This window comes from Callithrix jacchus, chromosome 2 (assembly GCF_049354715.1).
Source record: "Callithrix jacchus isolate 240 chromosome 2, calJac240_pri, whole genome shotgun sequence".
In the NCBI taxonomy this organism is placed as follows: domain Eukaryota; kingdom Metazoa; phylum Chordata; class Mammalia; order Primates; family Cebidae; genus Callithrix; species Callithrix jacchus.
Genome location: NC_133503.1, coordinates 148,288,430 through 148,304,045, shown reverse-complemented (window position 1 = coordinate 148,304,045; position 15,616 = coordinate 148,288,430). Strand labels below are relative to the sequence as shown.

At 35.1% G+C, this 15,616-nt stretch overlaps 1 protein-coding gene across 1 annotated transcript in view; it reads left to right on the top strand.

Moving 5' to 3' along the window:
* Positions 1-15,616, top strand: part of ZSWIM6 (zinc finger SWIM-type containing 6) — a 212,942-nt gene that overhangs the window by 152,603 nt on the left and 44,723 nt on the right. The window contains exons 3-4 of the mRNA XM_035291529.3: positions 6,176-6,324; positions 9,661-9,811. Of these exons, the coding sequence (XP_035147420.2) occupies positions 6,176-6,324; positions 9,661-9,811 (300 nt within the window). The remainder of the gene's footprint in view (positions 1-6,175; positions 6,325-9,660; positions 9,812-15,616) is intronic.

Here is a 15,616-nt window from a genome sequence, read left to right as displayed (position 1 = left end):
GTGTGTGTGTGTGTGTGTGTCCGTGTGTCCGTAGAAAAAAAAAGATGGGATGGATTAGGGTCTCTGAATTTCTGTGGGGTACAGTTGTAGACCTAGTAGTTAACTTCACATCGTGTGTCTTTAAAGCTTTCTGTGAAAGAGAGTCATGCTAACAAATGCCTACAAACATACCAGTACCCTTCCTTAAATACTTATTTGCTTTAGGTTGGACAGCCTCTGCCTTGATGACCTCGGGGCTCAACATTAGCTCTAAGATTCTGTAATTTGTTCGTCGGCAGGAAAAAGAATTTGGAGAGTGAATTTAGCAGTTTGGCTGTGTACGAGTCATAGCCACTTGAAATCCATTTCTCCTGTAGAATGAGGATCATGATCCATACTTGCCTCCAGGGGACATTGTGAGGAGAACATGAGATAATGTTTGTAAGGATGCTTTATAGTGTTTTTTTTACTTTTTAAGTAATAATTTTTTTCTTTGGTGGAGGGAATGTATATATGCCTTTCTCCCTCCCTCTTTTTCCCCTTCCTTCCAGTGCTTGATACTCTGATAGTGGCTGGGTGTTATGAAGCAGTGGTGAGCAAGACAGATAAAATTCTTGCTCTCATGTGTTCACCTCTATGTACTTGTCTAGTCTCTACCTGGAATGACTTTCTCTTTCTTCTCGAAGAGCTGGTCTCTCCCAACTCTTCCTAAGAGGACACTCATTTCCTTTGTCATCCTTGCTCATTTACTTATGCAGCCTTTAAATGTTGGCCTTTCTTAGGATTTGTTCCTCGATGCTCTTAACCAGTACTGCCCCCCATAGTATATTCCAGCTTCCTCTTTGAAATCCTCTTCTCTCTTCTTCACTGTCTCAAGGGTATGTCAGATTCACCAGATTTAAAACTGAGCTGATGACCAAAACACTGCCCCTCCTGACTTCCAAACCTTGTCCTTCTCTGGTGGTCTTTGTGTCAGTGAGTTTTCCAGTATTCTATATGGTTGTTTAATCCAGAAACAAACGTCTTTCTCCATCTCTTCATCTCCCATATTTCACATATCTACTTATTCACCAGGTTCTTGTTGCATTTATGAAATCCGGTCAGCTTCTCCATATCTGCTCCTCTGTGTCTGCTCTCATTCCTGTTCTTCAGGCAACTTTCATCATCCTATGTGTACACTATCAGAATAGCATTCTCACTGTTACATATTTTTGTGCCTCAGTTCATCCTCCATATTTCAGATAAAGTGATTTTTTAGATACATAAATATATTCACATAGTTCCAAAATTTTAAAAGATGTCTCCTTCCCCCATGTTACTAGGTTACCTGTAGTCTTTAAAACGTCCTTCCAAGATATTATATGCATACATAAGGATATATTAACGTGTAAGCCCTTTATAAACCTTATTTATTTATATGTATTTTGTTTCTCATTTTTGTTTGTATAAATTTTGGGGTACAAGAGAAATTTTGTTACATGCATGGATTTCATGGTAGTGTGTAGTCCGAGCTTTTAGGGTATTCATCACCTGAGTAATGTACATTGTACCCATTAAGTAATTTCTCTTCACCCACCCCCTAACTCTTCGAAGTCTTCATTGTCTATCAGTCCACACTCTATGCCCTTGTGTACATGTTATCTAGCTGCCACTTATAAGTGAGAATATGTGGTATTTGTCTTTCTGTGTCTGATTTCTTTCACTTTAATATAATGACCTCTTGTTCCATCTGTGTTGCTGCAATGAATGTGATTTTATTCTTTTTTTTATGGCCAATTAGTATTTCATTATGTATCTGTACCACATCATTCATTGATAGACACTCAGGTTGTTTCCATATCTTTGCTATCATGAAAAATGCTGTGATATACATAGGAGTGCAGGTGTCTTTGGTACAATGTTTTCTTTTCCTCTGGGTAGATACCTATTAGTGGGATCGCTGAATGGAATGGTAGTTCTGTTTTTAGTTATTTGAGAAATCTCCATACTGTTTTCCTAATATTCTACTAATTTACATTCCCACTAACTGTATATGAGTTCTCTTTTCTCTATATCTTCACCAGCATCTCTAATTTTTTGTCTTTTTAATAATAGCAATTATGACTGGTAAAAAATGATATATCATTGTGGTTTTTGACTTGCATTTCTCTGATGGTTAGTGATGTTGAGCATTTTTTTATTTGCCTGTTGGCCATTTGTATGTCTTCTTTTGAAAAATGTCTTGTGTCCTTTGCATGCCTTTTAGTGGGATTATTGTGGGGGTTTTTTGTTGAGTTGTTTGATTTCCTTGTAAATTCTGGATACATGTTTTCTGTCAGGTGAATAGTTTGCAAATATTTTCTTCCATTCTGCAGGTTGTCTCTTTACTCTGTTATTTCTTTTTCTGTACAGAAGCTTTTTAGTTTAATTAAATTCGTTTTCTCTGCTTTTGTTTTTGTCATAATTGTTTTGCCTCGACCAGTATCCAGGAGAATTTTCCCTAGGTTTTCTTCTAGTGTATTTATAGTTACAGGTCTTATATTTTATGATGAGACACAGGAGTCCAGTTTTGGTCTTCTGCATGTACCTGTACAGTTTTTCCAGCACTGTTTATTGAAAAGGGTATCCTTTTCCTAGTGTATATTTTTGTGAATTTTGTGGAAGGCTTGTAGTATAATTTGCAGCCAGGTAATATGCTTCCAGTTTTTTTGCTTATATTTATTTGCATTGCTTTGCATATTTGGGCTCTTTTTTTTTTTTTTGGTTCCATAGGAATTTTAGGATTGTTTGTTCTAATTCTGTGAAAAACGTCAATATTTAGATAAGGATTGCTTTGAATCTGCAGATTGCTTTGGGCAATAGGATCATCTTAACTATATTAATTCTTCTGATCCATAAGTATCAGGTGTTTTTTCATTTGTTTGTGTCATCTTTAATTTTATTCATCAATGTTTTATAGTTTTTTTCTTAGAAATATTTTACCTCCTTGGTTAAACATATTTTTAAGTATTTTATTTTTATTTTTTTTTGGTAGTAAGTAGGTAGGATTGCTTTTTAATTTGGTTCTCAGGTAGATTGTTAATTAGTGTATAGAAACATTACTTTTGTATGTTGATTTTGTGTCCTTCAACTTTACTGAATTAATCTATCAAATTGAATGACTTTTTGGTGGAGTCTTCAGGTTTTTCTAGATGGAAGATTGTATCATCAGTCAACAGGGATAATTTGATTTCCTGTTTTCCAATATGGATGTCTTTTATTTATTTTTCTTGACTGATTGCTCTGAATAGGACTTCCAGCATTATGTTGAATACAAGTGGTGAAAATGGGCATTCTTGTCTTGTTCCAGTTCTTACAATGTGGGTATGTCATATATGGCCTTTATTATTTTGAGGTATGTTTCTTTTATATCTCGTTTGCTGAGAGCTTTTATCATGAACCAGAAGCTGAATTTTATCAAATGCTTTTTCTGGGTCTATTGAGATAATCGTATGATTTTTGTCCTTTATTCTGTTGATGTGATTTATCACATTTCTCGATTTGCATGTTGAACAATCCTTACATCCCTGTTGTAACCATTTGATCATGATGTAATATCTTTCTGACATGCTGTTTGATTGGGTTTGCTAGTATTTTTTAAAGAGTTTTATGTCTGCGTTCATTAGGGATATTGATCTCTAGTTTTCTTTTTGTATTGTGTCTTTGTCTAGTTTTGGTACCATACTGACATTGGCCTTGTATAATGAGTTCAGGAGGATTTTGTCCTCTGATTTTTTGGAATAGTTTCAGGATACTTGGTATTAGTTCTTCTTACATTTGGTAGAATTAGGCTGTAAATCCATCTGATCCTGGAGTTTTCTTTGCTGGGAGATCTTTTATTACTAATTTAATCTTGCTACTCGTTACTGGTCTGCTCAGGCTTTTCTGTTTCTTCCTAGTTCAGTCTTAGGAGGTTGTATATTTCTAAGAATTTATTTTTTCTAGACTTTTTAGTTTGGGGGCATATAATTGTTTATAATAGGGCTTTGATCATCTTCTGTATTTCTGTGATATCAATTGTATTGTCTCCTTTTTCCTTTTTCATTTCTGATTTTATTTATTTGGATCTTCTCTCTCCTTTTCTTGGTTAGTCTATCTAGTATAAAACATCATTAATTGCCTGAAAAGTGGTATACTGTGTATAATTTTATTCTTCTTGATTGTTTTTCAATCAACAGAATGCCCTGGATATCTTTCCATTGTAATGCATAGAGAATCTCCACATTCATGTTTATGGCTGCGTAATATTTCATGGTAGGAATGTTGAAATTGATGCATTTCAGGACAAAACATCTTTTATTATTTAGAGTATTTCTTCCACTTTGGATAACTTGTCATGAATTCCCATTCATTACTCTCAGGGAAAAAAACTAAGCTTTTCACCAGCCAAGGCACTCACTTTGACCCTGTTTCTTTTCTCCAGGATTATCCTGTATTATTCTTCCTCTCATCCTCTATTCTTGAGTGGCATAGACTGCCTTTTATTTCTTCCATGCACCATGTTTTTTCCTGCCGAATGCCTATGCTCAAGTTCTTCTCACATGGAGACCCTTCTCTCCTTTTCTGACCTTTTTTCATTTTTAATTAGCTTTTAACCTAAGGCAGATCTCAGCTCAATACCATTTCAGCAAGGTATGCTTACCCTAACAATTCAAGACCCAGTTAGAACTCTCTGATGATAGAGTCTTCTATCACCCTGTCCTCTTCCTCTGAGCAGTTATTACCATTTATTATACATTTGTATATATCATAACTAGATTGATACTTATTTCAAATACTTAGAAGAGTGTTTTTCTGATAGTGGGTGGCCACCCATTATAGGTTATAAAATCGATTTTAAAAATTGTGACAAGCCCTCTTTAAAAAATGAAATAGAGTAGAATATATTGAGCCTCTGCTTACACTAAGGACACTTTCTTTCATCAAACTTTTGCTAACTAATTATATAAACACACAGACACATCAGCATATTATTAGGCATGATGTAAAATATATTTCTTATTGTGGGTCTTGTTCAGTGAAATTTGAAAGCCTCTGAACTACATTGTAGATTCAGTGAAGACAGGAATTCTGTCTATTTTGTACACTATTCTATTGCCAAGTCTAACAGAGAGGCTGGCACTAAGTCCGGCACTCAGTAAATATGCTGACTGGTTGAATGAATGAGTAAACATGTACTTTTTCAGGCAGGTTGAGAGACCCACTGCCTTCCTGCACTAGGGACTAGTAGACCCTGGTTCTAAACAGATGTTAGTGATTATTTCTTTGGCTAATTGAGTCTGCTTTAGGTCATTAGAAGACAAGAAAAGTAATACAAAACCACACCTACAAATATATTTTTTTAAGGGTTGATAAGCAGATGAAACACTGGGGATCAATGGGTTTTAGATCTAAGTGTTTTTGTATTACTTAGGTATTTTAGAGCTTAAAATACCATTTTCTTTTATCAGTGAATAATGAAACAATCTTTACCTGCCTAAATATCTGGGTAGTTTTTTAATTTCTAAGTTAGTCTACACTCACAGGGCTTATTACATACCTGTAATCTTTTGTGTGTACTTCAGCAATAAAATATTTATGCAGTTTGGCAAGGTGATACTACAACCTGGTTTAATACAACAGCTGCACTGCCTGTTCCCACGTGGCTTGATTTCCCTTTGTAATCTTCGGGTTTCTGCAGCTAAAGACTTATGTCAGCATGTATTTTATTCAACAGCATATAATGGTGAAAACTTACTGAATTAACATAGTAAAGAGAGAAATATTCTGCTAAGTTTGCTTGTTTCATATTTTTCTAAAGTCTTTGAGAAACATTTTCCCAGCATGGCTTATGTAGAGCTTTATAAACATCACATATTTACAGTGAAACATTTTCGTGAGCTTAATTTTTTTAGAGAACCTATAAACTCATTTCCAAAAATACAGTCTCTGAACCTGAAAAATAGAATTATCTCAATTCTAAACTAATCTGCATTTGGCTTAGCACAAAACAGGAAGTCCTGGAAATAAGAGTGATTCTTGTATTTACTTTGTCATAAATTTGTATGTATAATTGAAATTGAGATTGAATTAAAAAGTAGGCAAAAAGAGTTAATTATTTTCAAGTTTATTTCAGAATCCTTTTAGCACAGAGTTTTTTATCTAGCCTGTGTGTTATTTTTTTTCTTTCTATTTCTAGGTGCTCCCGATCCAACAGCAGGTGCTAGTATAGATGATGAAAACTGCTGGCACTTAGATGAAGAGCAGGTTCAAGAACAGGTTAAACTATTCCTTTCCCAGGGCGGGTACCACGGATCAGGGAAGCAACTTAATTTGCTCTTTGCAAAGGTATGATTGTCTATTTCTAAAGAAATATTCTAAATATATACATATATAGGGACTATCTAAATATGATCATGTCTACAATAGGATAAAGCCTCTTTTAAAAATTAAAGAACAGGATCTAAATTAATTGACCAACAGAAACTTTATATTGTAATGCAAGTTTGTTTTTTTTTTCTTAGGTGTTCTTAGACAAGATTTGGGACATTTTAGTCTCTTTCAGTTAATCAAACAGTGATAATTTATATAATTTTGAAAAACCTATTACAGAAATAAAAGCAAAATAACAATGTTATTCAGAATTCTGTTTTTTCAAGTTTATCCCTTTCTAGTTAATTTTTTCGAGAGAACATAGCTTTATAATCCCTAAAATGTGCTTTAATTATTTAGTTTAATAATGTCAGTATCTGAAAGTTAATTTCAAAAGCTTGGGTTTTAGAGTCATATAGATCTCAGTTTAAATCCATCCAAGTTCTAGATCTTCCTAAGTGTATGAACCTTGGCATGTTATTTGTTAATTTTATCATCTAGAAAGTTAGTTAATAATGACATATCTCCTAAAGTTGTGATAATAGCATTAAATGATGCTGTCTACAGTTCATGTTCATCATTAAAAATTGATGGCTCAAGAATTTAAATTATCTTGCTCAGAAGTTCCTTGTGAGTGGAAGCTGTGTGTTTTGCTTTATACAGAAGTTTCAGTACCATACACATATTTCTAAATACTGGATAAAATGCTTTTTTAATAATACTAAATCAGTATATTTTCATTGGGGGTATAGCCATCATTATGGTTAATATATTTAAGTTGGTTTTAAGGGAACAGATAACTGTTCATTTATGCTTTTTTTTTTAATATCTCCTCTAATACTTTTTATAATTAAAAGATTTTTTTTTTTTTTTTTTTTTTTTTTTTTTTAGTTCAAAAGAATTAGAGTAAACCCTGTTATTGGGTAAGGCCAGGAATAGTGTATTCTGCTTAATCAATACCACGTTCATAAAGATTTGTCTTGTATACCATATGTAGATTGCCAGTTTCCCCAGAATTAGATTACAATAAAATACATTTAACTCTAATACTACTTTATACTTGATTTAATCATTCTTTGGTGATTCACAGGCACTTCATACTCATGTCGTGCCTCCCTGTCAACAGTCTGAAAATTACCAGTAGTTTATAGATGTACATGAGTGCTAGTTAAATAGAGTTCTGTTTTATATACTTAAGAGTAAAGCATTTATTTTCATGGCTGTTGCTGCATAACAGGTTAGAAATATACCAGAAAAAATAAACATTAAATCAAATCCACACTACTAGTAATGTAAAAAGTTTAGTATATTTAGACACACAGGAAGTATTTCACATATTCTTATGTTAGAAACAGTTTGAAATTGGAATGGTCTGCAGTAGTTCTTTTTATCCCTATATGTTATATACACATTATGTATGCCATATGAAGTAATAGCAACCTCTAATTTTGGAATTAGCATGACTCAGAGTTAAGACAGATATGGGTTCTGATCCAAGCTGTTCCCCTTATCCATTGGTCAAGTCACTTTACTTCTCTGAGGCTTGGTTTTATCATTTAAAATGAGGATTATAATCTGGCTTATTTTACATGGTGGTTGTGAAAATTAAATAGTAAGTATAAATGTAAAACTCTTTAACATCACATCCAATAAATGGCAACTCCTTCCTCTGTCTTCACCTGTTAATGAGTTTTTAGTACTTTGATATTGGGAATAAACTCATTTATAGGAATACTGAAGTAACCCTGCTGGAAACACAACCTTTGTGATTTAGGGTAAACGCACTTTTGAGTTCTTTATAAAGCTCAAATTCTAAAGCAAGTGAGGAATTTCCATTGCTTGAAGGTGCAGACCTCAGGCAGGATCTATTGCACTAGATTTGGGCTGCTTTATTGAAGATCTGTATTCTCCTTTCCATGCCTTTCTCCTTTCCTTGCTTTTCCCTTGTGAAAAGCAAGGAAAAGAGAAGGACTCTATTTCAACCACTCCACCTTTTCTACTGCTGGTGGCTTTGCTCCAGTAATTTCTTACAGGGAAATTACAGCTGAGATTCTTACGTACTGAATACATAGCAGTACACATTTTTGGAGTGAATGGATTCATTTAGGGCTTCCTGCAGAGACGCTTACCCTTATGTTTCTTTTTTCTTTTATTTGGGAAATACAGTACAAGAGTAGTGGACAGAGCTTAAAAGTTCCAACTTGAGAGGTAAAGTTAACTTATTAGGTCTGTAGTTCTTCTGCTTCATGGATCACCCATATAGAGCAAGAGAGTTCTTGAACTTAGCAACTCTGTCCATTTTCTTTTGCCATTGCAAAAACTACCCTGTTTGAGTGAATAGAAGTATCCTGCTGCTCTTTATATTATTAAAAAAAACTAAGTGAGAGAGAACCTTGATGCAATTACGAATTTATCTCAGAAATTGAAGGACTTGCACAACTGTGAATATACTAAAAACCATTGAATTGTACAGTTTAAATTGGGAAATTGTATGGTATGTGAATTATGTCTCAACAAAACTGTTCCTAAAAAAAAAAAAAAAAAAAAACTAAAGGACAAGTGTTACTATTATGTACATTATCAGATCTACTTAGAAGATTCCTTGAGTTCTCAGTGGACTCTGCATTAGGCTCTGCTTCTCTGGTGTAAGTACAATCAGTTGGAGAGCCAGGAAGGTGCCAAACTATTTGTCATGTTTGTTTTGATGTTTCTTTAGGCTAGCAAAGTTAACAGCTTCTTATCAAAAGTATGGCATCTCATTTTATGCAAGAAAGCACCAGCACCTTGCTTAAACCTGTTTTGGTAAACTAGGTAGGTTCAGATACCTGTTACCAGTGCCAGATTTTACTTTTGTGGTTTGTCAAAGTATGAATGCCTACTTTGTTGGAGTGTAATCTTGAATCACAACGTGCATTTGGTTTAGGTAAGAAAGATACTTTGAAGGAAAACTGGAAAAAAAAGTTTCTACTGAACATATGAAACACAGTTTACTCACTTACCTTAATCAGTGTGTGTAAGCCACAACCAGAACATTTTTGGAATTGAGAATATTTTTCTTCATATGGATTCTAAAACATAGTTCAAAATAATTAATGGTCATTTCTTTGATTAAATTGCTATTTAGGGTGGGGAGTGGTTTTAGATTATACATTTTGTTTGCTTAAGAGGGCTGGTGTGAAGGCTTGACACCTCCCCGCCGCCCCTCCCCGAAAGAAGCAGAGAAAAGTGGTGGTTTGTGTCTTGTGTTGCCGTGGGGTTTTCTTGTGTTTTTGTTTTGAACAATTTTTTTGAAGGTCTGTTTTTCCCCACTAGGTGCGGGAGATGTTAAAGATGAGGGACTCCAATGGGGCCCGCATGTTGACCTTGATAACAGAGCAATTCATGGCTGACCCTCGCCTGTCACTTTGGCGACAACAAGGCACTGCGATGACTGACAAATACAGGCAGCTCTGGGATGAGCTGGGTAAGTATGTTTCCTGACAAATTACCATTGATTTGTATATTGATAAATACCATAGTCAGATGTTTCAAGAACATGGTTATAGTATTGCTGAAGAGAGAGCTGCTCCTGCATGGAACTTCTTTCCAATATATAGGTTAGAAGCATAGGAAGATTAGGACTTGGGCTGGCATTTACATAAAACAGCCTTGGCAGGGGTTTGGGGGAATTGCCTGATCTTGAGGAAAGTTAAATACAGGAATCTGCCTTTAAGTATTTGAAAAATGAAAAAATAAAGCTGTATTATTTTAAAATAGTAGCTTTTTATTATAGAGCTGGTTACTTATTTCTAGATTAATATTGTAATTGATTCAGCTGAAATTTGGAGTCTTTCTTCCCCCTTCTCCCCACAATGGAATTATTAAAAGTAGTTTGGATATTCATTTTATTTTTGGCCGGTATAGATTTAAATGAATTGTTGATCCTCAGAATGGAAGAATACAGCAAATTCTAATATTTATTGCTTCCTAAATTCCTGGTGGTTAAAGATACAAATACAGAAAATGTTGGAAAAAAAAAACGAGATATCCACTAGTCATGTTCATTGAAAGAATACTGGGAATTTTGTTGGGATGAGGTCTTGGTACCCAGTGTTCATTGCTAGGGAAATAATGAATGCTATGTTTATTGTCCTGTCTTTTTATTAAGAAATCTATAAGCGACACCTGAAATTTTGACAAATATATCAGATTTTTTTATACATGTTTATGAGAAGATCCTAGTCTCAGAGAAATCTTCCTTGGCTAATGAGGGACCACATCATGCTGATTGATCCCAAGTCTAGTCTAAACCAAAAGATGCTGTTGTTCGTGAGGATGCCAAATGAATATAATTGGATGGAAGGGTCATTTGAGATTAGCTGTTTTACAGATACGGAAACAAGGCCAGAGAGGTTAGGAGACTTCCAGAAGATGACATTGTGTAATCTAGGGTTATGCAGCAAGTTGGTAAAGAATTTGACATCAGTATTTCCTTTTTCCTATTAATAGGATATCTGTTCAGAACTTGGCTGTGGACAGGTTTGCTACTTGTGAACTGTTGGGTATTTCTTGACTTTTTCCCTGGCAATTTTCTTAAGTATCTTGTAATAACTTAATGTTGGTGCTTTCTTTGAGTCTCCCGAAATAATGGTAGTGGCCTTTCCCCCTAATCAAAATGTAAAACAATCTGTAACTATAATAGATAGTTTCAATGTATTAGAATGATGTTTGGGGGCACAGTGTGGTGGTTGGAGAACACAAGTGTAGTGCATGGTTTAAATAAATATTTTCATAGAATGCTGAATGTTTTACTTTTCAAGTAAACCTTTTTCTATTTTGAAACTGTAGTACAGACTAGATTGGTTAGATGGTTTTTAAAGTAAAAAGGATTAGGTTTAAGAAAACTATAATGAAGGGATCATTTAAGAAAAAATTATTGAATTAGTATTAAATAAATACAACTTAAAGAGCTTCGATACTTAGAGAAACTTAGAATTACAAATGACTGGCTAGGAAGAAAATATCGACTAAGTTTTTTGGTTACCAAAAAAGGTACAAGTGGTACAGTCAAATAAAATTTGCAGTGTTCACATTTAATTCATGATCAGATTTCACTTTTCCACATGGATTTTGAAAATTACCTACCTTAACCCTCAATCAGAAGTATAAATTTTTATTAGGTGGAAGTTTCTACCAGCTAATTGTAGTTATGCCCTCTTATGGACTACTTTCTAATTAATGACCAGGCTTTATACAAGTTCTTTGATTTCAGTTCAGCATAAAGAGCACAACTGCTTGCCCTGTGTGCCCCTAACCACCACCCAGATATTACTAGACTTCTAGAAATTCTCCTGTGTACTCTGATGGCAAGCAGAAGTCACTTGCCATTTTAATGGAGTCTAAGTTCTGTGAAGAATCTCACGTAGAATTAAGAGTAAGTGTCACATCTTAATATTCATTCACCAAAAAATTAACTAAAAGTTACTTCTGGACTACAAAAGGAAAGGCTTTTCCTTCTTAATAAAATGGGGGAATTTGACTTTGTGCCCCTACACAGGGCTCACGTTGCTTCAAGGCTCTGCTTTGGAATTAAATGCTGAGCACTGCCAGATGCCAGACGTTGAGAAGAGGCTGAGTTTTGTCGGCAAATGGGATCTGCAAGTTAATTGGTGTTTTCTGCAGGCTTCTGGCTGTGAAATGAAATTGGAAGCCCTTTAGCCACATGGATAATACAGGACCTGAATACAAATGTCACATGTCACCATCAGAACCCACTGTGAGACAATAGTGTTCCCACTCCAACACTGCGCCATTACAGATCATTTAAATATGGGGATTACATTTAAACTAAAAGCCCCATTTGCCTTTTACTGCAATTTAAATGTCCTCTTAGCAAAAGCTAAGTGACAAATTAAATGAAAAAAATGCCCACATTTTTAAAGCTGTAATGCAAAACAACCTTTTATTGCTTCTCATGTGCCACGAATGAATCATTATACTTGTCAACCCTAAACCAAGCCATAATTGGAGCAGCTACTGTTATCAAAGTGGGGCTGCTCTGTGACAGCTTAATAAAGCTGAAACTGTTAAATTAAATCTCAGATGCTTAACTCCTTAGCACTGGTGGATTTGTTGGGTCCATTTCTGGCAGTGGCCAGTACACCAGGAAAAAAAAAAAAAAGATTCCTGGCATGAAAGCCTTAAATGATGAAAGTGTACAAGTGAGAGTATGCTAGCCAAGTAACTCTGCTTCTTGGCAGATGGATTTGGAGCCATCAGATTGTCAGCCAGAAGATTACAAGATCTTTTTCATACCAACGTCCCCCTCCCTAAGATTTATAATTTCCTGTTTACAGGTGATTTATGAAAGTTTGAGTGTTGATGTTGCAAAATTAATTGTAAAAGTAACATTTATTTTAACTCTTTCTTTCAAGTGGATATATGAAGACTTATTTGTGGTAGCAGCAGGCCCAATTTCTCCTCTTCCCCCCTTCCCCCCACCCCGCCCCGTGCTCCAGGTAACAAAGGGACTGATTATTCTGTTTTTTTTTTTTTTTTCCTAATATAAGTGTCTATGATTCTCATTTGGTATGATTTAACTTTTGTGATTTACTTCCTGATTTTCATAATGTAATATGAAATAGGTACAGATGCATACTCTTAAGATTCTGTTTATTGCATCTTATTTGCAGGTACATTTATCTTGTACATAAGTCAGTTTTTCAAATATTAATTTTACTTTCTCTGCATGATGTTCATTTTCCCAAACATACGCCCATGTTCTCAAGATGAGTAATGTATCATAATCAACTGTAAGAAAAGGTATATATTAAAATGTTAAAACAGAAATCCCCTTGCAGTGGTAGAGGTTGTGTGTTTGATAGAGGCTACATATTTAGTAGAATCTATAGAACACACACCTCTTTAATTATATTCTTTATTCTGTGATATGCAAATTTTCTGGAAAGCAGATCACAGAAATAACCTTTGGATTTCAAAGAACAACCCAGTGCTGATTGGGGGTGAGCACTCCTACTGTTAACTCTAATGGCTGTCTGCTCAGCACACTTAATTACTATGGGGGTCTAGGGATGAGGGGATATGCTGTAACCTCTCATCTGTGTTGATGGGTCTCTTTTCTTAAATGTATTCCTAGACTGCAATTTTACTTTGCTTCATAAAACTATAGGTTGTGGCTGCCAGTCTATTAAAACCTAATTAAAATGGATGTCATTAGAGGAAACAGTTAAATAACACTTAATTACAGTTTTATCACAGGGAAAAATTCTTAAATTTTTATTTTCAAGTGTTACATAATGTGGTTTTCCCCAAGTTTTAAACACTTAACTTTCTTTCGGAGCTGAGTCATGGCTTTGCTTTCTAGCATATGAATCCTGTTTCTTGGGGAGAGGATGGGCTGCCATTGCAAGAGCCTTGCTGTGATGAGCTTTGCTCATTTCAGTTCACAAGAACAAGGTGGTATCTTTCAGAGTTATTTGCACGGCTTCTCATATAAGGACCTAATTCTGTGTGAGCAGAAATAGCCTTAGTTAGATTTTTTTCCTAGTTTGAAATTCATTGTATGATTAGTTTGACCACTTGTTATTAGACAACAGCTATAATGTTCCTTGGTCGGGTGCTAGATTGAGTGGTATGCAGACTCAGGACACTTGGAATTAGGGTAAATCTAACTATGTTCAGCAATAGAGAACACAGCCTACCCTGAGACTGTATTTTTTGCAAAATACTAAAAATTAACCTGCTCCATGGACCCAAATGATATTCTGTCTTCCATCCCAGACTCAAGTAGTGATTTTTCTGTAACCAGCTACATTCTTGAATAAGGAGAAAAACATATGCTTAAGTCACACATTCAAAATAATTCTCTTAAGTAATTTAGGACAGTCGCTGTGTACCAGAAATAAGATTCTAAAGGCTCCGCTTTACTCCGCTTTATAGGTAGCTGGGGAGAAATTTCCGGGGAATGCTCTCTTACATTTTTTTAAGCAGTAGGCTTAATAACTGACCCTCCAATCCCCCATCCCTGTTTGAGCTTCTTTGCTGAATTATTAAAACTAACTCAATCTTGTCACATTTTAAAGTTGATGGTGGTTAATGAATGGCTAAGGAGCAAGTGCTTCTTTTTGAGAACTAGAAAGTTTACCAAAGTGGTTAAACATATAAGTAGTTACCTCTTTGCTAGTACCATGAAGAAAACAGCAGTTCCCAGCACTTTGTTGCAGCAGAGAGATGTCAGTACACACTTGGAAATTTCCAGATAGCTAGAAGTGTAGAATGTAGTTCTAATGAACCACATATCAGGGATTGCTTGTGGTCTACCTGTTTGTCTTCCCTGGACATGAGAGTATAGCTTTCCCACGACACACCACCATCAGTGCTATATTGTTAACCTTCTTTCCAGAAGTCTAATTGTAGTCTATCAGTATGTATGAAGCACTTGCTATGTCTAGAGGAATAGATACATTAGATCTTTGGTTTGGGGATAGGTGATAGTACTGGTAGTAAGGGATTAGAGAGAGGTAAACATTAGGAGATATGATAAATAAGAATAGTCATGAATGGATGAAGGAGAACCTTGATAGAGTAATTTCATTACAAATTAGTTCAGAGATTTGTAGAAACAAAATTTAATATGGTTTTATAAGATGTTTATGGAGTTGTGTTTCAGGGAATAAGTGGTGTGAATATTCCAGGAAAAGAAAACTAACGTGAACGAAGACAGCAGTGGGCTCAGTGGAGAGTAGAGAGCCTTCAGATTCATTATCAAAAATGTTAAGATTTTCAGTCCAACCTTGCTGTTCTTTATTATTACTTAAAAGAGGAGAAGAGCGAGATGGTAGATAGGTATCATAAAACCTAGAAATTTGCTTTGTTTTATTTCCCATTTTGGTCTAGCAGCTAATGATAACATAGTTGCCAACACTTATTTGTTAGGAACTATGCTAAGCACTTAATGCATACATTGTTTTATTTAATCCCTGAAACAATCCTGTGAAATAGGTACAATTATTTGCCCTAGTTTTACACCCAAGAATACTGAGGCATAAGGAGGCTTGATAACTTTCCCCAGGTCACAGTAGCAAAGCAGGAATTTAATCCCAGGTGACAGTGACTTCAGAAACATAACCACCAGACTAGACAATGTCCTCAGCTTTTTTTTTTTTTTTTTTTTGAGAGAGAGAGTCTTGCTTTGTCACCCAGGCTGGAGTGCAGTGGCATGAACTCGGCTCACTGCAACCTCTGCCTCCTGAGTTCCAGTGAACTCGGG